Below are 25,426 nucleotides of genomic sequence, written 5' to 3' on the forward strand. Positions count from 1 at the left end.
CCCGAAGCGAGGATTTCACCGGCTTCCCAGGCTATCGTAACTTTTCGGAAACTAGCTCCTCAACGTTCGGGTGTTTCCGTAGGTCCGCTCGTTCCTCTGCGCCCAGCCCCCCCCACCCCAAGGGTTCGGCTTCTTCCGACAATTCAAACCGTCCCAGTCTTTGGCTGCTCCAGCAGATTTCCCCCGCTCTTCTCCGCTGACCCTATCGAGCTACTTCCAACAATCAATCCTAACCGTGCGGAACTTCTGCACTTTCTGTAGATTTCCAGCACTCGCTCTCGGACCCAGCCAGAGGATTAAATCCTATGCCAAGGTTCGGCTCTTTCCGGACACTGCACTCACTCGCTCCTCCCCGGCCGGAGAACTTCGGCTCCTTCCGCCACCACTTCGGGAAGGCCTCACTCCCGGGAGACAGCTTCGGTTTTTTCCGGCGACGCTTCGGCTCCTTCCGGCTTCGGGAAGAGAAAAGGGAGGGAGGACAGAAGCGAGGTTGGTCAGGAGAAGGGCTACAGAAAAAGGGCGGAGTCCCGGCTCTCTGCACCTGGCTCTCCGGGTGGGGAGAGTGGAGGAAAAGAAGGACCGATCTCGCGGAGGGCCTCAGAAGGTTGCGCGAGACAAAAGCTGCCAGCGAGGTGAAGGGTGCGCGCGGCCGCTGCGGAGGTTGCCAGCGCGGCTTTGTGCGCCTGCGCAGGTGGAAGAGGAGGGGAGCGAGATGGCCTTCTGCGCCTGCGTAGAGATCAGTCTGAGGCGAGGTTTCTCACTGTTCCGGGAGGCAAGTGGGTTCCAGAGCCCCTAGCACGCGTGCGCGAGGCTTTCCCTTCCTCCGGGAAGGGTACCGAACTCCAGACCGTTAAGCAAAGCCGCTCGCTCCTGGTTGCTGTGGCAACCGCGTCAGCGCATTTGCCCCCTCCCGCAGCGCAGGCGCAGCAGGCAACGTAGGGGGCACTTCCGGAAGGCAGTACTCTAACTACCGCCTCCTGGCGGGCGGACGCAGGAGCCTCCGCCCGGATGTGCAGTTTCCCCCTTCCGCGGTCGCTCCTGCCAGCGGTCGTTGAGTCCACGTCTCCTGCCCCAGCGCCTCTAGTCGAGATAGGCCCGCGGGTGGTGTTGACGCCTCCCTTCCCGAGCTCTGCCCCTCCAAGTTCCCCGGGGCACAGCTGCTTTTGCTCCTCCCGGCCCTCCCTCCGGGGGTGCTAATTACACCCTGTCTCCCCAACCTCCGGGTTCCTGCCTGACCGCCCGCTCCTCGTAGCTCCCCGGAGCCCCCGTCACGGTCTCCGAGGCAACGGCCACCCCCTCCAAGAAGAGACCGGGCCTCCTTTATTCCAAATTTTATCTTCTCTCTTTAATTTAAATTCTCTGAATAATTCTTTCTCACGTAGACTCGGGGCAGTCCGGGATGCGGATGGGGAGCTCCTGGCAGAGTGGGCCAGCCTCTCCTCGGGGCTGAGGGTTGACACGGGGTATGTACAGGGCCCGGCCCCGCAGAGAGTCTCGCAGTCCTCCCACCCCCTCCTCCACGAGGAAGGGCCCGGTGAGGGCAGGACGGTGCAGCTCACGGGGGAGGAGTGCCCACGTTCAGGAAAGCGCAGACACCGACCCCCTGGGCAGTAGCTCTTGGGAGACTGGCTAACTGGAACTCCTCCCCAGGGGATGCAGAGGAAGGGGAGGATGCTAGGAACGTGAGAGGCAAGGAGGGAGTCAGATCTATATACAAGGGACCCGGGGCAGGAGTGGGGATCTGCAGGACGAGGGGAGGCGCACGCAGAAACACGCCGCCCACCCCCCAGGCCCTCTGGAGGAGCACACCACTCATGCACACGCTTGCCACTGCCACGAGGGGCAGGGGAGGGAGGGACGTGGGGGCCGAAGGGCGTGTCCCGGGCCAGGTGGGGCAGAATCACCGCTTGAAGCGGTAGGTGATGGGAAGCAGCAGCTTGCTCTTCTTGAGGGCCTGCACCTTCTTAAGGGTTTCGTCGTCCAGGGCCAGGAAGCAGCGGCGCGAGTACTCGAGCAGGCGCTCCTTGGAGGGGTCGAACTCGCCCACCTCGGCCAGCTTCTCGGGGGCTACGATGAGAAGCTCTGCGATGGGTGTGGTCAGCGCCACCGTGTTGCGATCTACTCGGTGGTGCTCGAAGGCCCGAGACATGCTTTTCAGCTTCTGGAAGGTGCCCAGGATCTTCTTGTATCGGCAAAGGACACCGTCTGCATCCTTTACTGCAGGGCCGGGCCGGGGCACAGAGACAGACATGAGAGGGACAGAGGTGGACACAGGAGGCAGATGGGGCAAGGGCAGGTGGGGAGCCCAATACAGGAAGAACTACAGAACAAAACGGGAATCAGGACGAGGAGCAGCTGGGAGCCATGGTGAGACAGTGGCACCAGGGGAAAAGGAGGAGCCTTCTCCCCTCCCCATGTCACTGATGAGAAGCCTGAGGCTCAGGGCAGGGTGACCCCAGGAGGCAAAGCCTGTGAGGAGGGACTGCAGAGCAGGACCCCACGGGCAGGCTGGGACAACCAGGCTAGGGGAGAAGGGAGGGCCTCCCGGGGCATCACAGCAGGCCCCTCCCCCCATCCCTGCTCCTTGCTCACCCCGCTGCCTCTCCCGGGCCTTGGGCTTCCCGAAGCGCCTCCGGCCAGCACTTCCCTTCTGCTTCTGCCTCTTCCTCTCCACAGCACCGCCTTCTTCAGATGCTCCGCTGAGCGAGGAGGCCGCAGACTCAGGGTCTGAGGCCTCACCCCCAGCCCCACCCCGGCCATCCCCTTCAGCCCGCCTGGGCCCAGGCTTCACCCGGCAGTGGTCCTCTGGAGAGAGGTAGAGAGAGAGGGACACATACACATGAACTTCCAGAACAGGGGAGAGGAGGCAGGAAGTCCATCTGCAAGGTGGAGACAGATGTCACACCACACACAGGTCCACAGGAGAGGGGGGGCCTCAACCAGGGCTGGAATCCCCAAAGAGACAGTGCATATAGATGTTGCAGTCTCCACCAAGATGGCTGAGTACAGTGCAGGCGGTTGGATTTGGGGGCAGAGATCTTGAGTGGGGCATGGGTTCATGCTCCTCTGACTCCAACTTGACAGCAAGAAGTCTGGAGGAGGAACTGAGAAGACCAAGACAGGACCTCAGGAGAGTCTCTGTGGGACCTCCGGAAGAGTAGACTCTAGAAATCCAAGAAGCAAGACCCTGGCTGGGGAAGAGGTTTCAGACCCTGAGAGAAACCCCAGGCTCTGGGTCTAGTGCGCTGGGAAAGTCAGGCACCCACCTTCACCTGGACAGTGTGAGCATCTGAGGCTCTGATGCAGGGGCCACCGCCACAAGGTGGGCTGGGGGGACATCCGGTATTGGGGTTCTCACCAAGAAAATCCAGAGGCCCTTGGGCCAAACATCCTAGATAGGTTCCCATCAGCAACCCAGGCCACAGGGAGTTCCAAACCAGAGAGATCCTCAATAACACAGGTGTTGGGGGGGTGGGGGGGACAGACCCCTTGCCCAAAGTGTCAGGTGTGAATCACAGGGGAATGCGGGGTCCTGCGAGGAAGCCAATCAGGAGCTGAACATCATGAGGAAGGGAACAGAAGTTGTCCTCTCCAAAAATAGGAGCTAAATTTTGGGAAAGGAAAGCCCCGACTATCTGGGGCAAGGGATGGCCACAGGGTCTTGCCCATCAGCAGAAGCAGGAATCGAGCATGAAGGAAGCTGGGCTTGGGGTCCTGGAGACCACCACGAAGTAAGGAGGAGATAACGATGCCAGCTCCCCACTGGGCCACCAAAAGGAAGGGTGTAGGTGAGGAGGGTCCCAGATCCCCAGGAAGGGCCGGAGCTGGGTGTCAGGGCCTGGGGATGGGACAAGGGACTAGATCATCAGGCACCTCACCTGCATCCATGCGGGCAGAGGAGATAAATTTGTCCAGCTGACAACGCAAGAAATCCCTCTCTTCCTCCAGGTCCTCGATGCGTTTCTGTAGCCAGGAGTTCCTTTCCAGGGCCATATGCAGCTGGGCCCTGACCCCATTCATCAGGGCCACAGTTGGGGACGCGGCTTCCGGAGGCTCTAGGGACAGCGGGGAGGCTTGGTCACACCCCAGGCCTCAAGGGCCCTGCACCCCAGCTGCCTGGGGTCCCTCCGAGCCTGCCCCCCAGCTCACCCTCGAAGTTTCCCCGAGAGGGGCTCAGACTGTAAAAGATCTGTGGGTCTAGGTGGGGCGTCTCATCGAAGGGGATGGAGATCTCGAAGGCCTCATCGTCTTTCTTCACTGGAGGGGAGAGGCCAGGGGTCACCCCAGGGAAGGCCCCAGGCGCCTCGGACCAGCCCCCAACCACAGCAGCCCTGGGGAGGAAAGGGCAGGGATGGGTAGGGCAGCAGTGGGACCAGGGTCGGGGCAGGGTCCCAGCTTCCTCACGTGTCCTCCTCCGGCTGTTTCGGTCATTCATGGCGCGACCTCCGGCGGACCCGGGCAGCTAAGCGCCTCAGGGGCACTGGACAGAAACGGCAGCCACAGATGGAGGGACATCCCGCGGGAGGTGGGGCCCAACTCCTTAGGGCTGGGGAAATGGGGGTGCTGAAGGCTGGGACTCCTGGGTCTGAGGGAGGAGGGGACCCATACCCTCAGGACCGAGCGGGGACACCCGGGGTTTCAAACTCCAGGGCTCCCAGGGAATGAGGGGGCTGGGGACCCAGACCCCGGGCTACTGAGGGAAGGAGGAGTGGGTTCCCCGCGGGGTCGACAGAGCGGACACATCCTGGCCTGAATGGGTGGGACCCTCATCACGGGTCACCTCGGGGCCAAAAGAGGCGAGAGGTGCGGGGGGGAGGAGACCGTGCCCCAACTTCCAGGCATAGGGTGGGGGTCCGGCCCACGCGAGCGCCTTCCCACGCCCCTCCCCCGCACTCGTGTGGGCGAACAGGGCCCCTCCCCCGTGGTGGAGGGGGCGGGGCGCGTGCGCAGTGCGGGGGAAGGTCACGCGTGGGGATGCGCCCCCGCCCCCGCCCTTTGTCCCCCGGGTGGGAGGGGGAGCGATGTTGCCAGGGGGTCCCAGCGGGAGATGCGCTAGGCCGCGGGTGCTGATGTGGCCACCATCCCCCCGCCCGCAGGTGCCCGGGGTCGGAGGGGCCAGGCCTCGCGCTCACCCACCCGCGCGCGGAATCCGGCCAGGGGACCGACGGCGGCGGCGCCCATGCCCGGCGCCGGGGAGCGTCTGCAAAGTGTCGCGGGGAGTGGAGGGAAGCGCCCACCCGCCGCGGGCGGGGCGGCAGAGGCCCCGAGTGTAGGGGCGGGGTGGCGAGTCGGAGGGGCGGGCAGGGACGCCGGCGCTCGCTCGGTCCGCGGGTCGTTGCGCTTCTGCGGGAGTCTCCGGCCCCAGGTGAGGCCCGCCGTTTGCGGCAAAGGTCCGGGCTGCACTTGCGCGACGGCCCCTTGTCGCGCTACCCCGCCCTCCGCGAAGCCCGGGCAGGGAACGTCAAGAAACTCCCAATTCCTGGAGAGCAGCAGGCTCCGGGGGTCCCCGGAGTGGATGGCGAAGCACGGAGTGGGGCCCGGGAAAGGGAAGGAGACAACCAGGAAAGTTGAAGCGCCGGGAGAATCCTTTTAAACGAAACCCTGGGAACTGGCCATATGGATCCCCTAGCCCGCCACTTCTCCCACCGTGTGTGCACCACCATTACAGCCCGACCACACGGTTCCCAGGCCGGGAGGAGGGGGGGGGGAGGAGGGGGGAGGGGGGCGGGGATCTGGAACACCACCACCACTAGCACTGTGGTAGTGATTACGAGCTGGTTTTGGAACATTCCCACCCAATCTTGGCCGCTCCTCCCCCAAACCCCACTCAGTTTACTCACCTGCAAAGTGGGGAGATTATGATCCCTTTTAGGTTCGTTGTGAGGATGTACTGATAGGGTGCTGGCAAAACGCTCAGCCCAGGGCCTGGCCATAGTCTAGGCCCAACAGCGGGGCGCTGTTAGTGTTATTTGAGGTCAGACAGTGGGAGGCTCTTTCCCTCTCTGGGGAGTGGAGATGGCTAATTTGTTCTTCCACCCAAAAAGAGGTCGGAAGAAGAAATGAGGCCCAGCACAGTGCCTGGCACAAAACAGACGCGCAAAGAAAATTCATTAAGAAGGCAGATGTTTATTCGGCTCCCAGCCTCTCCTCCCAGTCACCAGTTGCTACTGGACTTTTCATTTTCTTTTTCTTTTTTTTTTTTTTTGCTACTGGAATTTTGGCCAGCTCTATGAGACCAGAGCTGTAACCTTGCAGAAGGAGAATTTAAAGGTCTGCACCATTTAGAAAGCTGTGGCCACACTCCTCTCCTACCTGCTTCACATCATAGATAAACTGTAGCCTAGGTCAAAACGTCCAGTGGGAGTTACCTGCCCTAGATAGGTATTTTGCAAACTACAGGTTCATGGGCAGGGAATTCAATATAGTAGAATGGAATTAGCAAAAAGGAAAAAAGTTAATTGCATGTGGCAGAGATTTAAGTACTGCTGAACTTTTGTTGCACATATTATTTTGTGTATGTTTACTGGGTTGCCATATAAAATGTGTTTCTTACAGGAGATCCTAGCTTTAAGGAAAAAAAGGTTTAACAACACTCTACCTAGATGACACCCATTGTGAGGGGTCAAGCTAGGACTGATCCCAGTGCAGAAGGCCAACCTTCCCATCCCCAGCCAGCCAAGCCAAGCACTGTGCGGATGCACTTGGGATGACCCAGGTGAAATGCTCAGCCCAGCACCTGGCCACAGGCGACGCTCAAGATCCGGGGCGCTGTTAGTGTTATTTGAGGTCAGGCAGTGGGAAGCTCTTTCCCTCTCCGGAGAGTAGACATGGCCGATTTGTTCTTCTGCCCAAGAAGAGGTGGGCCAGGCACTTGCTGAGTCTCCCTGCTGGGCAGCAGGCAGGCCAAACCGCTGTGCCCAAAAACAAATCTCAAGTGCTCAAAATGGGAAAGGTGTTTATTGGGTGTCCAGTCTCAAGTCCTGGCTGGGGGTTGCGAGGCAGGTCTGGGGCCCCTTCCCCCAGCATCAACAAGGGGGCATCAGGAAGCTGATGCAGATGCTTGATGGCTCCCAACCACGATTTTCAGGCTGGAGGATTTTCACACGTAGCACTGTCTCCTGGGCACCTGGTCAGGCTCAGCCTGAGGCCGGAGGGCTCCACCCTAGGAAGGTAAGGTCTCCTTTCCACCTTTATCTCCAAAGTATCCAAAGGCTACTCAGGGGCTCCTCCTTCAGGCAGGGCTTGGCCTTTGCAGGAAGTGTGTCTGTGTCTGTGTCCAGGGCTGCAACCCAGCCTTCCGCACTGGCCACGTGTCTGAGGGCCACAAGAGTCCGGGCTCCCCCCAGAACCCCATGGCACCTGGGGTACCCGGCAGCCCGGCTCATGGGTGCTTCCACCGAGTGTGCTTCTGCAGGGTGTTCTGCTCCATAAATCGGCGCGGGCAGTGTGGGCACTGAAACGGGCGCTCCCCCGAGTGGACCCGGCTGTGCTGGGCCAGCTCACCAGCCTCACGGAAGCGTCGAGGGCAGAGCGGGCAGCCATGGGGTCGCCCGCCACCAGCCCGGTGAATGGAGTGGTGCCGAGCCAGGTGGCTGGCCCGCTTGAATGCCTTCCCACAGGTGTCACACTCGAAGGGCTTCACCTCCGAGTGGGTGATGCTGTGTCGCTGCAGGTATGACATGTACTCGAAGACCCGGGAGCACACGGGGCAGCTGTAGCACTTTTTCTGAGCTGAAGCCCCATCTGCCCCGGGCTCTCTCTCAGACTCCTGGTCCACCAGCACGGTGTACGGGATGCCCTGGGTGTCAATAAGCAGGTAGTGGTTGGGCCTCGAAGGGGAGGAAGGCTGGGGAGGTCCTGTGGAGGAGGAAGGTCCGGGCTCTGGGGACCTGCCTGTCCGAGAAGGAGGGGCCTCCATGGCCTCTGCGGAGGGAAGCGCCAGGGGCTGCGGGCAGGGGGGCGAAGGCAACACCAGCATCCGGAGGGGTGGCTGAGGCCTGGGGGACGGGAGAGAGGATGAGATAACACAGACGAGGGAAGCTCAGGGGCACCAGCTCCGTTCCTTCACCTTCTGTGTGCCCTGCCCAGAACTTCTGCACCCCCCAGCCTCCGTCACTTCTCCAGTCCTTCTGCCCTGGACTCTACGACCTTCTGTGAACCTTCTACCGTCTCCGTCGTAGGAAAGGCTCTTCTGTCCTGTTCCATCACCCACTGTAAACACAGGCACAAGCAGGTTCTCGCTCTAACTTCCCTAGTCGTACCCTCCTCCGGTCACTAGGTGCCCCTCTACTCCGGCCACCCGCAGGGCTTCTCTACTCCCCCCCCACCCCCCACCCCGTAGACCTGCAGGTCTCTCCTTCTCTACGCTCCTGACCCAGGTCTGGGTGTTAGCCCATCCTATCACTCCGCCCAGGAGTGTTTTCTACCCATTCTGTATTCGCCTAAGCTCTAAGGCCCCCAGGTCCTGACCCACCGTCCAACAACCTCCCTGGACACCCCTGAGCCCCCCTCCCTTCCTAGCTCGGCTACCGGCAGATTCTCTCCAGTCCACGCCCATCCACTGCCTGCCCCCCCCCACCCCCCCCGCCCAGGTTCTCTCTAGATCCTAGCGCTCTCTAGGGCTCCACCCCCGGCCCGCGGCCCGGCCTCCGAGCCTTTCTCGGCGAGCTCGCGGCCAAGCCCTCCCGAGCTCCCGCGGCGGCCCCGCCCCGTTCGGCGCACAGGTCCCCGCTCCTGGCCCCGCCCCTCTCCGCGGCCCGCTCCCTGCTCCCTCCCGCCTCCCGGCCCCCGTACCCGGTGCAGCAGCTTCTCGGGTCCGGGCGACTCCGGAACGGCCCCGGGCTACCCCCGTGGTCGCAAGTGATGGCGGGGCGGGAGCCTCTGGGTGTCCCCCGGGAGCTGGTAGCACCGGTAACAGGAGAGAGGACCGGGGCCCAGAGAAGAGGGTCCAGGGGAGGAAGGTGGGGGCGGGGCGCCTGGGGCCTTCGGGAAACGGATCCGGCCAGAAACACACGCCGAGAGGAAGGTTCCCGGGTGCTAACGGTCCGGGCCGCCCCCTCTCACCCTGCCGCCCATCCGCCGCCCCTCCACACACACACACACAAATAAAAGCCCTAAAGTGGAGTGTGGAATGTTTATTGAGTAAGGGGTGAGGGTTGTGGGTGGGAAGGGGGATATACAGAAACGAGCCAGACCGCGCCGTGCTCTTTTGTCAAATCTTCCGCGCAGACAACCGTTCACCGCCTCGGAGGAGCGGAAGCCCAAGCCTCAGAGAGGTCGCGTCACTTGCAGAGGCTCACACAGCACAGCTGGGCCGGAACCCAGCTCAGAGGCTGGCTCCCAGGCCCAGGGAGGGGCAACGACTTGGTCTACATCACACAGCTAGACAGGAAGGTAAGGAAGGAACGGTTTTTCTCCCCTTGGACAGATGGAGAAACTGAGGCCCAGGGTAAGGCAGTAACCTCAGAGAGGCAGGGAGCGTGTGTGGGAGCGACGCTGTGTGGCTCGCGAGGCCCGGGGGCCCGGGTCGGGGCCTCAGTGCAGGCGCACGTGCTGCGCCAGCTCGGCGGCGTCCTGGAAGCGGCGCGGGCACAGCGGGCAGGTGTGCGGCGGGCCTGCGCGCGCGCGGTGCGTGGCGCGGTGCCGCGACAGGTGGCTGGAGCGCTTGAAGGCCTTGCCGCAGGCGCCACACGTGAAGGGCTTGAGGTCCGAGTGCGACACGCGGTGGCTCTGCAGCCGCAGAGGGCTGGCAAAGACACGAGCGCACTCCGGGCAGCTGTAGCCCTTGCGCGGGCCGGGTTCTCCCGGCGCCGCCTCGCGCTGGGGCGGGCCCCGGGGCTCCTCCTCCAGCTGCACCGTGTAAGTGTAGGGGACCCCGTTGGCGTCGATGAGCAGGTGGCGGCCGAGCCGCGGGGGTCGGGGCCCTGCCGCCGAGGATGGAGTGGAGGAAGGGCCTTCCGTCTTGGGGAAAGGGGGAGCCTTGGGGGGCGGTGGGTCCATGGCCTCTGGGGAGGAGGACCGAGGGTGGGGCGGCCGAGGCGGCAGCAGCAGCATCTGGGGTGTCAGCTGGGAGCAGTGGAGGGGAGAGAAATTAAAATCGCCGCTTCCTGGAGGAAGTGTCCCCATTATTACTGCTTGTCATGCCCTCTGCACCACTGACCTACCTCTCCTGCAAAACAGAAACCGACTCTAGGCCAGACCGCGTGTTCCATCAAGCCGCTTCCAGGACACCTCCAACTGGGCCGGGCACATCCCTGCCTCTCTCCTCCTGCAGCTTCCTCTCAGCCCCCGAGCCGCACCAGAGGCCTCCATCCCGCCCCTTGCCTTCCCCGCAACTCCCCCACAGCCTGCCGGTCTCCAAGTCGGCCTCCTGTCTTCACACCTCCGTGGCCTCTTTTATTTCTAACGGGTCCTCTCTCCTCTTCCCAGGCCCAGGTGGGGGCACCAGGGTCCCTGGAAGGCCTGCCCACCTCTGGACACGCCCGTGGCCTCGCTTCGCTCCCTTTCTTGGTGCGGGTCCAGAACGCCACTAACACAGTTCCCCGCCTTCCACTCTGGGCTTCTCTACGGTCCTGCACTTAATCCCCCCCACCCCCAAGTCTCAACGCCCTCACCCCTGCCTAACCCATTGTCTGCAGTTCGTGTACACATCCCTAGGACGCCTCGACCGCCTGCCTCCTGTGCGCCCCACACCCTGAACCCTGCTACCATCTAACCCCCCACCCCCACGCCCCATCCTTGTTTGTTCTGTCTTTACCCTTCAGGGCCTCCTCCTACTCCCCGCTGCTCTGACCTGGGCCCCCGAGCCCCCTTCCCCCTCCTCTCCGTGAGCATCTGGCACCTCTGTTACTCCATCCCTGCAGCCCGCTCCTCTGTAGCCCCAGCGCTCAGGCCCTCCGTCCCCCTCGTCGCCGCACCCTCGGGGCCCCTCTCTCCCTCCGGTCCCCCCGCCCCGGGCTCCTTCCCGGCCGCGCCCCACCCCCACTCCACCCCACCCCCGGCGCGCCTGCCCCTCCCCCAGCCTCGCGCCGTCCCGGAGCCAGGCTCCTCCCTCCGTCCCGGCCCCCGTACCCGATGCGGCGGCCTCTCGGGACCGGAGGAGCGGGCCGAGGTCCCGGGCGGCCCGGGCTTCCCCTCGCGAGTGCCGGCGGCGGCGGGACCGAGACTTCCGGGAGCTCCGGGCCGGCGGCGCCGGGGACGCGGGCGCGGGGGGCGCGGGCGCGGGGGCGCGAGGGGCGGCGGCGTCGCTGGAAAAGGGCACCCTCCGGAAACGCGCACGCCGCAACGAAGGTTCCGCTGGCCGTGAGCCGGCGGCTCCCACGGCCCGCTTGTCGTGAGCCCCGCGGCTGCGGGCGGAGGGCGCGGGCTCCACGGAGACAGCCCCGCCCCTGCCCCGGCTCCCCTCCGCACCCGACAGGAACTGTCCGGCTGCTGCGACAGAGATCAACTCATAAACCGTCTAGGCGGTCTGTCTTTGCCCGATGTCCCTGAAGGAAGGGGCGCGCCCAGTTCTGTCCTGTTGCCACTGGGCCGTCCCGCCTGCGCCCCCGGCCCGGTGATGCAGGGAGTGGAAGGAGGGGGTTTCTGTCCATCGGGTAAACGGGGAGACCGAGGCCCAGAGGCCAGCCATCAGAATGTGGCACAAGCCACTACTCTCCCACCCAGCAAATGGGGGAAACCGAGGCCCACAGAAGACCAGATGTCACCAGTGACAGAGATGAGGAGCTGGGGCATTCCCCACTGGGCAGATGGGGAAACCGAGAGCCAGAAGGCCAGAAGTTGCTGAATGTGGAGTTGGAGAAAGGTGGCTCTTCACGTCAAGTTGAAGGGAAGTTGAGGATTGATGGCGCCTTAACAAAGCGTGGTGCCAAGGGGGAAACCGAGGCCGGGCTGCAGGGCCCCGGTGCATGTGCGCGTCGCCACGGAGAGGGGCCAGGCAGGACAGGCCGCATCTGGAGATTCATGTGGTGGCACGATAGCCGCATGTGGGGCACCCACAGCTCGTCCTACAGTCATGCAGGGAATTGTCAAAGAGCAGGGAAGCGGTGCGGGAGACAGGGGACAGCAGCAGCAGGGCGGGGTAGGGCACAGTGGAGAAAGGGGTGTTATTGCTGTGCCCAGCCCCAGGACCTGAGGGAGGTGGGAAGCGGCAGAGCTATCAAAAAAGAAATTCCTGACCTTCACGCTGCCCAATGGGACAGACACTAGACGAGTGGAGCTACTGTGCCCTTGGTGTGGCCATTGTGGCTGAAGACCTGAATTTTAAATGGTATTTCTCTTAATTTACATCTAAATAACCACACGTGGCTAGTGGCTGCCTAGTATGGGGCAGCCCCTGAGCCACCCTCAACCAGTTGGAAACTGGAGACCAGAGGGCCAGAAAGGACTCACAGTAGTATTCGGTTTGGACCACATGCTACTTTTCAGTGTTTTACTGGGGGCAACATTTAAGAAGCCAGAAAATGTACACACAAATTCATAATTCCAGGCACACTTGGAAAAAAAAAAAAATGTCTAGGTGTGGCAATAAGCTGGAACTGAGAAAGTATTCTTCAGAAAACCTTCCAGAAACCCCCAAATGCCCCAACATTTGTGATATTAGGCTAAAATTAAAGACCCTCTAGAACTGTGCTGTCCAAAACAGCAGCCACCTGCGACACATAGCTTTTGGAGGCTTGACAAGTGTCCGGGCTGAATTGAGGTGTGCTGTAAATAAATGCAAGGCACCCAACAAATTCTGAAGACCTAGTTCCAAAAGAAAAGATTATCAACTCTTGCACAAATGACTTTTATATTGATTACATTTGGACATGAGAATACTTTGGACATACTGGTTTAAGTAAGGTATGTTATTAAAATTGATCTCACCTGTTTCTTTTCACGATTTTTAATGTGGCTCACATTCTGTTTCTACGGGACAGCGCTGTCCTGGAGATTCTTCCCCTTGTGATTTCACAAGGAGCCAGGCAGTAGGGACAGTGGAGACCCTGAACTGAGGGCATGCCTGGTTCAAAGGGCAACAACACTGTCTATCTACACCAGAGTTTCTCAACACTACTGATATTTGGGGGCTGGATCATCCTTTGGTGTCAGGGGCTGTCTTCTGCATTGCAGGCCAACATGCCTGGCCTCTGCCCTCCAGAAACCAGTAGCCCCCTCCCTCATTCCCACCCCCCTCTTGTGAGGGCAGACATGCCAAATGTCCCCCAGGGCAACACTGATTCTGGTCTACACAGACAACCACCCAATGAGTCTCCTGCCCAGATCGCCTTTCTGAGTTTTAGACCCATATAGTACCTGCGTCCATGAGAACCGCACCACCCCACCCCACGCCCATCCCTGGAAATGACAATGACCAACATTTACTGAGCCAGGACTGCGGCGCTGGCCTTTGCTAAGTGTACTGCATCCTCAGAGCAGACCTACGAGGTAGGGGTTGTGAAGATGCCTTTCATACATGGGGTAACTGAAGCTGGGCAAGATCATGTGATTGGCCTGGGTTCATACTGTCCTCAGGACAGTTCCTGCTTCTGCCTGACTCCACCAGTCAGAGCTCATGACCATTGTCTGCAAGGAGTTCACACCTCCCCACCACCACCACCACTACAGCACTGCAAACCAGTTTGCCCCCCGCTTACAGTGAAAGCCCCCCACCCACCCTCTGCCTCCTCCAGCACCCTCTTTTTATGGCAATAGTGCAACAATATATATTCTTTAAACCTACAGAATCATGTCATCCCCTGATTTAAAGCCCCCTCACTGCACTCAGAAAACCCGGAAACCCATCAAGCACAGTGCAGCCCCCAGCCTCTCCCATGTCCAGGACCTTTGTTTGCTGTTCTTTCTCTCTGGAGTGTTGTTTTTAGCCCCCCACGAGGATGGACCCTTTCTGGTCTCTGCTCAGATATTTCTTCATGGAAGCTTTGCTGTGTTTGAGGTCAAACTTGTGTGACCACATCCCTCACGCTGGCATTTGAGGCCCTTCATGAAGTGGCCCAGCCGCCTCACCTCACCCTCCAGAGCTCCAACCGCACACAGCACCTCGCAGCCCTCCGACCAGACCCCGAACTTTTGTGGCTCCCGGTGCAAAGGCTCATGTGTTTTCTTGACCTAGAACTCTTCCCCTTTCCTCTGCTGGCAGCCTCCTCCTCGGTCTTCCAGAATCCTGTGCGTCCTGAGCTCCTATACGCCCTGCTTGTCAGCTCCAGGAGACTTCTTATACCTCGTCTGCTCGGGACCTTCCCTGGCTCCACCCGGCATTCCAGGCCTCTCCCCGTGTGCCCCAGCCACCCTGACCAGTCAGCCACACCGAACCATTCTTGGTCCACGCTTCACACTTTGGAACGTTGTGTCTCTGCTGGTGCTGACTGTCTGGCATTTTCACCCCCCTTCTGCTAGCAAGTAAATCCCTGGCGCTCAGCAATCTCTCCCACTTCATCTGCAACCGATTCCTCGTGTCCCCAAACTTCCATTCACACAGCACATATGCGGCCTTGCTAAATCCTCTTAGTAATCCGGTCAGGCAGACCCTCCACTGAGCCTCAGGAAGGGCAAGAGGCTTACATCAGGTCTCCAGCCCAAGTGACAGAGCCGGCACTCACACCCGGTGTCCAGCATCCCCACTTCCCTCCCCAGCCTACAGTCTGAGCCCTGCCTCCTGCAGGAGCTGTTCCTGGACCAATCTCTTCTCAACGTCTACCATCCATTCCACATTATCTTGCATTCCCTCGCGACAAGCCCTTCTCCCCTTTAGGAATAAAGTGACTGCCGAGCCTGTGCCTCTGGGCCAATTTGGGTCTTAGCAATCCACTCACCAGGCTTCCTGCCCTCCTCTCGGCACCCCATCCCAGGTCCCCACACCCTCCCTCACAAGGCTTCTCAATTTCCAAGGCTCACTGCCATTGGGGCCACTCTGTCCCACGCCCCAAGACCGTTAAGTCGCCCAAACCCTCACCGCTCCATTGGGCAGGATCCTAACAATGCCACATCTCCTGCCCCGACCCACTGCTCCGAGCCTTGGCCCAGCCATCCTACCCTGGTGTAGTCGACAGTGTGGGCTGCAACGATGAGTTCCAGGACGCTTCCAACCTCCCAAGCAGAGGGAGGTGTGCCTAAGAAAGCTCTCTGGCCAAGAACTCACACCCACAAAGGAAATGTCCCTACACCATTTGGGTTCCAGCCCGACCCCAGCAACTTAAGAAGACTCAAAATTCACACTGATTTGAGCCTGTCTCAGCAGGCCCCATGAGTTGCCACAAATAAGGAATGGAGCAGTACGTGCTGCCTTTGAACGGTACCTCACACTTGTAGCTCGCCTATGAGACTTCCATCCCATTTACAGATTGGGAAACTGAGTTCCTGACCGGGACAGTGATCGATCCCAGGCGACAAAGGGGGGTTGTGGCGGAGTCCGGGATCCAACAAGAGGCTCCCGCCTGTCACCCCTGACCAGAGCTGGCTGGGGGCCACAAGCCATTCCGTATTTCAGGAATTTGGAAACTGAGGCTCAGGTCACACAGCAAGCCTCTACCATCTGTACCAAAAACAAGAGGTGCTATGGAGCCTCCGTGGCCTCTCCACCGTCCCGGAAGTTCCTTCCGGCCTAGTCGTCCCGGACGTACGGGGCCGGCTGCCGGGCATCCTTCACACTCGCCGACAGAGCCGACAGAGCCGGGCGAGCGAGCGCGACGCCGCCCGAGCGGGTGCGCGACGAAGGCTCTGACGCGCCGTGGCTCCTCGGGTGCGCGCAGCTCTGGAAGAGCCGGATCACGCTGGCGGGGCCTGGGCTCTGGCTTGGGGGGCTCCTCCCTGTGCTCGCGTAGGGCGCACCCCGGCGGTCCGAGAGGGTCCGAGGCCGCCGGGGGCGCAGGAAGAGGAGAGAACCCGCTGAGCGGCGGGGGCCACCCCGAGGAGAGCCGGGGCAGGCCGACCTCAGGGCGCCGAACCTGGGGCAGGACGGACGGAGTTCGGAGAGTTCTCCCTTCGCAACTCACCGCCTCTGAGCCTGTGCGGCCCGCGGCCCCGGGCCCGGCGCCCCGAGCCCGGCCGCGCGCCACCCGGTGCCCCACAGGTTCCTCGGCACCGCCCGGCGCCCCGCACGGTGGGACGAGCTCCGGGGGCCCCCCCAAAACTGCCCGCCGCGCGGGGAGGGACGCGCCGGCAGCGCCGGGCCCGCTCCCGCCGCCATGTGGCCGGATGGCGCCCCGGAAATCCGCCCCGACCGGAAATGATCTCCCCAAACAACGGTTCCGGCGGCGCAGTGGGAAACGGCCTGAGAAAAGGGGTGTTAGTGTCTCTGTTGCCGCACAGCAAAGACCGAGGGCCGGAATTATTCATGCCCCGCGGCGGCTGAGGAAACCCAGGCCTTGACACTTAACACCTCACACGGTAAGAAAATAGTATTCCCCCTGTGCAGCTGGTAAAACCAAGGCCGGAGAGAGGTCGTCACTGGCCCTGGGTCACACGCTTCTCAGGGCCAGTTACGGTAATGCCAGCTCCTCCATAGGTCTGGAGCGCTGGAGGCAAACGACCCCCAGATCTAGAGCACACCTGAACTCTGGGCCTCCACCCGCACAGCCAGCAGGGAAGCCCTTCCCTAAGGAATAGTCCCGGATCTGCTGGGCCACCTCCTGGGAAGGTCAGGGGTGGGCAGAGGGGGCCTGCAGTCCCACCCCAGCTGGGTGAGTCAGTGCTGGCAGAGGTTGCTGGAGCGCTTGAAGGTCTTTACACAGGGGCCACACACTTAAGGCCAGAATACCGAGCGTGAGACATGTGCTGGTGGCGTGGAGTGCATTCTTACAGGTTTGCAAGCACACCAGAACCCTGGGGGGACTTGGCCCATCTCCCTTTGCATCCTGAGCTGCTTCCTACACCCACAAGACATGTGGAGAGTACCTCATGGAAATCAATAAGTAAATGACTCCTTGGGTGTGGGGGCACAAGTGAGGACAGAATAGGTGACCCACTTGCTCTGGTTTGGGATGGGTCCCAGGACTTTCCCAGTTTCAAAACTGAGAGGAAGAAACAAAGACCAAGACAATAAAATAGATGTCCTAACAGATTTGGCAAAACATTACCATCTGGTTGAGGACAGGGAGTAGAGAATTCATTGGTGATTTACAGAGGGATTATTGAAGCCAGAGAGTGAACTCCCCTGTCATAAATCGCACCCGGTACAGAGTTAAAACCCAGGGTCCCTCCCTCTTGGGTGAGGCCTATGGGAAAAAGAAGATCATTCATCACCTTATGAGGTGAAAGCATTTTTTTCATTATTTCTCCTGCTTTCACTACCTATAGACGGCCAGCACACCTCAAGGTTGGAGATCATTCAGTTTGGGATAGAACAACCCAGAAAAGGATGCTGCCTTTTCTAGTAGAGATGCCAGAGCCAAGCTCTGCAACTGACATCTCTCAAGCTGGATGTGGAAGAGCTGGGGAAAGATTCCCGGCACACTGCTCACTGAAGACATCAGTTTTAAGAAACAATCATCAAAACTAAAAGGCAGCCTATGGAATGGGAGAAAGATATTTGCAAATGACATATTTGGTAAAAGGTTAGTATCCAAAATCTATAAAGAATGTATCAAACTCAACACCCAAAAAACAGATAATCCAGTGAAGAAATGGGCAGAAGACATGAATAGGCACTTTTCCAAAGAAGACATCCAGATGGCTAACAGACACATGAAAGATGCTCAACATCACGCATCATCAAGGAAATACAAATCAAAACCACACTGAGATACCACCTCACACCTGTCAGAATGACTAAAATTAACAACTCAGGAAACAACAGGTGTTGGCAAGGATGCGGAGAGAGGGAACCCTCTAACACTATTGGTGGGAATGCAAATTGGTGCAGCTACTCTGGAAAACAGTATGGATGTTCCTCAAAAAATTAAAAATAGAGCTACCCTATGACCTGGCAACTGCGCTACTAGGTATTTACCCAAAGAACACAAAAATACAGATGTGAAGGGGCACATGCACCCCAATATTTATAGCAGCATTATCAACAATACCCAAGCTATGGGGAGAGTCCGTATACCCACTGGTGGAGGACGAGAAAAGATTTGGTGTGTATATATGTATGTGTATATATGTATGTATGTATATACATACATACATACATATATACACACAACAGAATATTACTCAGCCATCAAAAAAAAAAAAAAAAGTTAGGGGCACCTCGATGGCTCAACTGGCTAAGCATCCGGCTCTTGATTTCAGCTCAAGTTATGATCTCATGGTTCATGAGATCAAGCCCCACTTGGGCTCTGTACTATCAGCCCAGAGCTCGCTTGGGATTCTCTCTACCTCTCTCTGTCCCTCTCCGGCTCGTGCTCTCTCTTTCTCTCTCTCAAAATAAATAAACATAAAACAAAAAAAAAAAAGACTGAAATCTTGCCATTTGCAATGACATGACTGGAGCTAGAGTGTATTATGCCAAGTGAAATAACTCAGAGAAAGACAAATACCATATGACTTCACTCATATGTGGAATTTAAGAAAATACAGATGAGCATATGAGAGGGGTGGGGAGAAGAGAAAGGGAAACAAACCACAAGAGACTCTTAACAATAGGGAACAAACTGAGGGTTGGGGAGGGGGGGGGTTAGATGGGTGATGGGCATTAAGGAGGGCACTTGTTGGGATGAGCACTGGGTGTTGTATGTAAGTGATGAATCACTAAATTCTACTCCTGAAACCAAGATTGCACTGTATGTTCACTGACTAGGATTTAATTAAAAATTTGAAGACAAAGGCATCAGTTTTCTGTCCCTGTCGATAATAGAGACTCAGCTTCCCCTAATGCACCAGGATGTGCTTCGCCTGCTCCCTAGTAATCCTGAACCACCAGCGGCAGAAGGAACACTTATAGGAAGCCTGATTACTTGAAGACCTTGCCAGGAGCCTCACAGATGAAGTTCCAGACACCCAAGAGGAAGAGGCCATGAGCCTGGAGACAGAGAGCATTCTTGAAAACCTGCAGGCACTTAGGATAGCTGAAAACCAGGTGGGAGTCAGCTCCCTTACTTCCAGGCTGTCACCAGGCTTCTCCACTCCCACTGTGTATATGTAGGTGTATGGTATGTCCTTCTGGTCACTGAACAGGTACTGGCCTTGACTCAGAGCAGGAAACGAGCCTGAAAGCCTGGAGAGAGGGGAGAAGGGTGTGGAGGAGGAGGAGGAGGAGGGGGTGGGGTGCAAACTCAGGGGACGGGTACTGGTTGAGGACATAAGCCTCCGCGATGAAAACAAAGCCATGGGCATCACTGAATCCAGAGGAGAAGCTAAAGGAGGAAAAACTGCATTAAGTGAAGGCACAGAGAATTAAGCTAAGGGTTGTGGTGACCAAAGACCTTCTCTGCACCCCCCCAGTCTTGGCTTACCCATGTCATCCTCCATCCTCTAGTCCTTAAACCCCCCATCTTGACAAGGGGCTGGGGGGGGGGGGGGGTGGTTTCCGTGGCCCTCTGTGCGCCAAACGCTAGGCTAACTGTACCACTTCTCCGCGCTGCCAGGACTCACACGGGCCTCCTGCATCTATCAACCGATTCCTACCGGTGTCCTTATGCTTCGGGGCCCCTGCTCCGGGGAAGGGAGAGGGGTGCTCCCAGGTACTCGGGAGGCGGCCCAGCTGTCTTTTAGGAGCATGGAACTATCGACTCAGACCGGAAAGGAGGGGAGCGGTGTTCACATGAAAACCGTCTGGGCGGAAACACACGCCCTCCAAGGAAAGGTTCCAAACGCCTTTTGTTCGATCAATCGCTCACCAAATATTTGTCAAGTGTCTCCTCATGTCAGCTTCTGGGGATAAAAGTGAGCAAACCAGATCGAAGTAGTCCGTCCCTTCGTTCCCTTTAGAGGCGACAAATCTTATTTTTATTGGGCACCTGCTGCAGCAAGGCGCTCTCGTGGGCCTCGTGGGGGCGACAAAGACCAAAACATTGAACCTGTCACCGCCCCCGCCCCCCCCCCCCCCCCCAAGCGACCTAAGCACGTGGAAGCAGTTACGGATGACAATCAGGACACTGAAAGCATCACTAATGGATCTTATGTAGGGGAGACTGGAATTTCAAAGGTCCTTTAGTGTCTCAAACTCAGCCCTACCGTTTTGCAGAGAACACTGAAGCCCAGAGAGGTTAAGTGAAACGTTGGTCACACAGCAAGTGGACGCCAGAGCTGGGATGGCAACTCAAAGTTGGGAGTCCATACAATTTCTCATCCCATTATGTTCATTCTAGGGAAATTGTTCCATGGCCCCTGAGAGGTACAAGGGGTGAAACTAGAAAGTTCAGATTGTAAATGGGAGCTTCCTCCGGGAAAGAGTTCCCTGAGTGTGACGCAGAGAGGTGGATCCTGGCCAAATACATGCCAGCTGTGGGTGTTGGCAAGGAAAAACCAGAAGGCGGGACCTAGACTCAATGCTAAGTGTTTTGAAGGATTAAGCATTCCATCATGATTCTGTGGCAAACTTCAGATTTTAATCAAACAGTTTAGCAATGATAGGATCCCAATTGAGTCTCCAAACAATCAGACTCCAAGTCTCTCCGGGTGAATCTGAGAAGCATTGTGTGACAGCATTGGCCATTTGGTGACTCCGTTTCCCCCTTTGTCATGTAGAGGCCACCATTTTTTGTTGTTGTTTTAATACATATAAGACGTAAATTACACAAAGTACACAAGCCTTAAGGTTACAGATCAGTGGATTTTTACATGTATTCGTAGCAGTATAACCAGCAACCCAGAGAGAGCTCCCCAAAATGCTTCCTATCAGCCATTAATCCCCAGGGAGGGTAACCACTTTTTGTTTCTTTTCTTTTGTAAATGTGTATTTTTGAGAAAGAGAGAGAGAGAGAGAAGGGGAGGGCAGAAAGACAGGGACACACAGAATCCAAAGCAGACTCTGTCTCTGAGCTGTCCCCACAGAGCCCAATGCAAGGCTCAAACTCACAACCCATGAGATCATGACCTGAGTCAAAGTTGGTCGCCCAACCAAATGAGCCACCCAGGCGCCTCCACTTTTTCTGATTTCAATTCCAAAAGACTGCGTTGGCCTGTTTTTAAACCTCATGTAAACAGGGGCACGTGGGTAGCTTGGTTGGTTGAGCATCTGACTCTTGATTTTGGCTCAGGTCATGATCCCAGGGTCGTGAGATCAAGCCCTGAGTCAGGCTCCATAATGATTGTGGGACCTGCTTAAGATTCTCTCTCCCTCTCCTGCCTCTCCCCTGCTTGCACATGTTTTCTCTATAACTTAATTTTTTTTTTTAACATTTATTTATTTTTGAGAGACAGAGAGAGATAGAGCACAAGCAGGAGCACAAGCAGGGGAGGAGCAGAGACAGAGGGAGACACAGAATCCAAAGCAGGCTCCAGGCCCTAGGCTGTCAGCACAGAGCCCTATGCGGGGCTCAAACTCACAGACCGCGAGATCATGACCTGAGCTGAAGTCAGCTGCTTAACCAACTGAGCCACCCAGGCACCCCTCTCTCTATAATTTAAACCTCATGTAAATATAATTGTATTGTACCTTTTTGTGACTGATTCTTTCACTCATCAATATCTCAGCCACACTGTTGTTTTCAATAGTCCCCCCCGCCCCCCACCAATGTTGTGTAAGTTCTGCTGTATGGCTATCCCACAATTTCTTTTTTTTTTCTTTATATATATATATATATATATATATATATATTTTTTTTTTTTTTTTTTTTTTTTTTTTTTTTTTTTTTTTTTTTTTTTTTTTGAGAGGGAGACAGAGTGTGAATGGGGAGGGGCAGAGAGACAGGGAGACACAGAATCCGAAGCAGGCTCCGGACTCTGAGCTGTCAGCACGGAGCCCGATGCGGGGCTAGAACTCACAAACCATGAGATCATGACCTGAGCTGAAGTCGGAAGGATGCCCAACCGACTGAGCCACCCAGGTGTCCCTCTTTTTTTTTCTCTTTAACTGTCAATGGACATTTGTTTTGGCCTATCATGAATAAAGCTCCTAAGAATACACCCACTCCTGTACGTGTCGTTTGGTGGATACAAGGACTTGTTTCTTCTGGTGTGTATCTGGGATCAGAAGTGTTGGGACCTGGAGTAAATGTACGCTTAGCATCAGTAGGTATTAATAGTCTTCTAAGTGGCTGCAGCAACTTACATTCCTGTCAGCAGCGTACGTGGGTTCCAGCTGCCTCACACCCTCCCCAACACTTGATACCGAAAGTCCTTTTAACCTCAGCCTAAGGGATGGGAAGAGTGTCACATTTCATACTTTCCTGATGCCAAATGATGCTGAGCACTTCTGCCTGTGTTTACTGGTCACTTTCATAGCTTCTTCTCCGAAATGTCTTTTGAAATATTTGGCCCATTTTAAGTTGAGGGATCTCTCTCGATGGCCAGGAAGGAGGCCCAGAGGGTTGAAGAAACCAAGGTCTGGAAAAGCTGAACAATTTGTTCGTGTGACACAACATTCCTAGTCCATCAGGCTGCCATCACAGAACACCAGATACCTGGTGGGAGAAATGTACTCACAGTCCTGGAGGTCAAGAACTGTGACCAAGATGCCAGCAGATTCAGTGTCCGCTGAGGGGCTCCCTCCAGATTCACAGACAGCAACTTCACACGTGGAAGGGGTGGGGAAGCTCTCTGGAGTCTCTTTTATAAGATCACTAAACCCATTCATGAAGCCTCCACCCTCATGACCCAGTCAATTTCCAAAGGCCCCCTCTCCTAACACCATCACATTGGGGATTAGGTCTCAATAAGTTAAATGCGGACAGGGAGACACAAACATTCAGTCTATGGAAACAGTAAAGCAGGCACTTACATGCTAGGTCCTGAGTCTCTGATGGTCTCTGAATATGGCCAGATACTGCCCCATCTAAGTGTTCCCCAACCGAATGCACTTACCAAGAATCTGGGAAGCAGATGTGCTCCAAAGGGCAAGAATGAAAAAGAAGCAGGACAGATGACAGTGGGTGCTTCCAGAGCACTTGGACTTGCATAGTTCAAGTCCAAGTGGGAGGTGCTGCAGGACTTGAAGGAAAAGTGTTTAGTAAACCCAAAGACACTAGAGCTTGATGCGGATGTAGGGAAACTGGAACCCTCAGACGCTGCTCGTGGGAATAAGAAGTGGTGTGTTTCCTCCAAAAGTTAAAGATGAAAGTTACCATATGACCCAGCAATTCCATTTGCAGATAAATCCTCAACAAAACTGAAAACACAGGGGGGCACCTGGCTGGCTCTGTCGGTAGAGCATACAACTCTTGATCTCGGGGTTGTTGCGTTCGAGCCCGACTCTGAGTGTGGAGAGATTACTTAAAAATGAAATCTTTTTTAAATATTTATTGATTTTGAGGGAGAGTATAAAAAAATCCTTAAAAACAAACAAAAAAACCTGAAAACACGTTCACACAAAAACTTAGGCATAAATGTTCAGAGCAACATTCTTCATAATAGCCAAAATGTGGGTAATATAAACAAATGTCCATCAACATCTGAGAAGTAGTTCAATCCTATGTAAGTATATCCTTTCCAAGGGATATTATTCAGCCAAGGCTGAGTAAACCTAGAGAACTACCCATCTTCCAGAGTGACTAAGCATAATGTACTCAGCCAGGGACAATACTGGCTGGAGACATGAACAGTTACTAGCTTGAGGAACTTAGACGATGTGCTGCAACCATCACAGGAGGGTTTTGAGCGAGGCACTAGCATTGTGAGGGCTTTAGGATTTCTCTGAAACTAGTGTCCTGAGGTCAGCAAGAAAGAAGCTGGGATGAAGGTGGTGCTATCACTTGGCCTGGGAGCTGGAGGTAGGCAGGAGTCAGAGGATGCTTTCCAGAGGAGGTAAGTTGTGAGGGAAAAAAACCCGCCAGGCTCCACCAGAAGGGTTACCCTGAGTGGCAGTCACAGATGGAGACCTAACACCTTGAGGAATGAAAGTGTGAGATTTCAATTGGGGGGGGGGGGGGGGTAAGAAATGCTGTGTTTGACCAGGGCACAAAGTAGTAACAGGTGGGGCTAGAAGGCTTGGTGGGCACTACACTTCATAGAAGGGCTTTAAATGTCAAGCCAAGGAGCTGGGATTTTTGTCTTGACTCAAGAGAGCCATGCAAGGGGCTTGAGCTGAATGAGGTCAGATCTGAGTTTCAGAAAGCTCTGCCAGACTGTGTTGGTGGGCTAGTGGAAGCTGAGAGGCCAGAGGGGGGCCGATGCTGAAATCCAAACATGAGAAAGCATGAGGTCCAAGCTAGAGAAAGGGTGGTAGACATAGAGAGATTTCAAGAGCGATTACACGAGGAGCCCTAAATTCTCATTTTTCAGATTCCATTGGCTGATTTTAGAGACTCTTTTCTTAAGTTCACTTATTGAGAGAGAGAATATGGATGAATCCCAGGCAGGCTCCGCGCTGTCAGTGCAGAGCCAATCTCATGAACCACGAGGTCATGACCTGAGCCAAAACCAAGAGTCGGACTGAGCCACCCAGGCTGATGTTAATGTCCTCAAGAACTTCAGAGCTGCAGAGAGGAACTCGTCACGCGAGAACAATAAGGGCATTAGCCCCTGCGTGTCCCACCATGTCCGTACAAAGGCATTACTTGGCGCTTTCATACCTGGTTCTACTTGATTACCCTGCGAGGTAACGCGTTACCATTCCCGCTTTACAGGACAGGGAACTGAGGCTGAGAGAGGGAGTTCACTGCTCAAGCGCACACTGGTAGTGACCTTCCCCCCTCCGCTCCCCCCCCCCCCCCCCCCCCAATCCCTTAAGCCAAGGGTGTCCGTGGTTATAGCTTCGGTTCCGGCCTTCGGAGGCCGATCGCCCTCCCTCCACCACCGTGGCCCTTCCAGCCTCCGCCTGCCTCTCTACGGTGTTCCTCCAGCCCTTCTGCACACACGCTTCCTCTCGTTTCCCTCCCACCCTGGCTGCTCTCTACCCGTCGCCACTCTCTCTATGGTTCGCCCTCCCCGCAACGCTCCCCGTACCCACTTTCTCTAAATAACTCAATCCCGGCCGTCGGCTTCTAGCGCCCGTTGAAGACGAGCTGGGGCATCCTCTCTGGTCCGCCCGGCGGGAAGCGGCGGCCACTGGGAGAGCGCCTGCAAGAAGGGCCCGGGGAAGGAAGGACCGTGACTTCCAGGGAGAGAACCTGGGAAGCCTGCGCGCCGTTCAGGCCCTTTGCGAAAACGCTCCGGCTGGAAACACGAAGCACAGAGGAAGGATCCGCTTTCCGCTTGCCCAGCCCTGAGGAACTGGGTATCCCAAGAAAGATCCCTGTTTCCAGATGAGCTTCCCACCTCTTGTTTCATTTTTGTTCTGACGGCGCTGGAGACACGCAGGGAAATCGGGAAAATGCCCACCTCGTGACACAGACCAGGGAAAATGCGGCCAAGAATGGGGAAGGAAGTCGCTCAGACGTGGTCAGCC

At 56.9% G+C, this 25,426-nt stretch overlaps 3 protein-coding genes across 15 annotated transcripts; all 3 read right to left on the bottom strand.

Moving 5' to 3' along the window:
* Positions 1–1,319: 1,319 nt before the first annotated feature.
* On the bottom strand, positions 1,320–6,120 carry CCDC106 (coiled-coil domain containing 106). 9 transcript variants are annotated; one of them, XM_019437791.2, is made up of 6 exons: positions 5,841–6,120; positions 4,405–4,480; positions 4,150–4,257; positions 3,879–4,055; positions 2,593–2,805; positions 1,320–2,217 (listed from the first exon to the last, which is right to left on the bottom strand). In XM_019437791.2, the coding sequence occupies exons 2-6, from the start codon at positions 4,433–4,435 to the stop codon at positions 1,901–1,903; spliced, it is 846 nt and encodes a 281-aa protein (XP_019293336.1). In that variant the 5' UTR covers positions 4,436–4,480; positions 5,841–6,120; the 3' UTR covers positions 1,320–1,900. The 9 variants fall into 9 exon arrangements, with proteins under 9 accessions (XP_019293336.1, XP_019293338.1, XP_019293331.1 ...); XM_019437793.2 differs by lacking the exon at positions 5,841–6,120 and adding an exon at positions 5,137–5,402 and having other exon boundaries at positions 2,593–2,699; positions 3,879–4,053; XM_019437786.2 differs by lacking the exon at positions 5,841–6,120 and adding an exon at positions 5,137–5,399.
* A 354-nt stretch (positions 6,121–6,474) lies between these two features.
* ZNF581 (zinc finger protein 581) lies at positions 6,475–25,081 on the bottom strand. 2 transcript variants are annotated; one of them, XM_019437797.2, is made up of 2 exons: positions 24,989–25,081; positions 6,475–7,997 (listed from the first exon to the last, which is right to left on the bottom strand). In XM_019437797.2, the coding sequence occupies exon 2, from the start codon at positions 7,976–7,978 to the stop codon at positions 7,382–7,384; it is 597 nt and encodes a 198-aa protein (XP_019293342.2). In that variant the 5' UTR covers positions 7,979–7,997; positions 24,989–25,081; the 3' UTR covers positions 6,475–7,381. The 2 variants fall into 2 exon arrangements, with proteins under 2 accessions (XP_019293342.2, XP_019293341.2); XM_019437796.2 differs by lacking the exon at positions 24,989–25,081 and adding an exon at positions 8,794–9,041.
* Positions 9,120–25,093, bottom strand: ZNF580 (zinc finger protein 580). 4 transcript variants are annotated; one of them, XM_019437801.1, is made up of 2 exons: positions 24,989–25,093; positions 9,120–10,065 (listed from the first exon to the last, which is right to left on the bottom strand). In XM_019437801.1, exon 2 carries the CDS (start codon positions 10,051–10,053, stop codon positions 9,535–9,537), a length of 519 nt encoding a protein of 172 aa, XP_019293346.1. In that variant the 5' UTR covers positions 10,054–10,065; positions 24,989–25,093; the 3' UTR covers positions 9,120–9,534. The 4 variants fall into 4 exon arrangements, with proteins under 4 accessions (XP_019293346.1, XP_053761708.1, XP_019293345.1 ...); XM_053905733.1 differs by lacking the exon at positions 24,989–25,093 and adding an exon at positions 11,071–11,379; XM_019437800.2 differs by lacking the exon at positions 24,989–25,093 and adding an exon at positions 10,841–10,964.
* Between the last annotated feature and the right edge of the window lie 333 nt (positions 25,094–25,426).

The sequence above is a fragment of the Panthera pardus genome, unplaced genomic scaffold (genome assembly GCF_024362965.1).
Source record: "Panthera pardus isolate Hobbes unplaced genomic scaffold, ASM2436296v1 HiC_scaffold_18, whole genome shotgun sequence".
Lineage (NCBI taxonomy): Eukaryota > Metazoa > Chordata > Mammalia > Carnivora > Felidae > Panthera > Panthera pardus.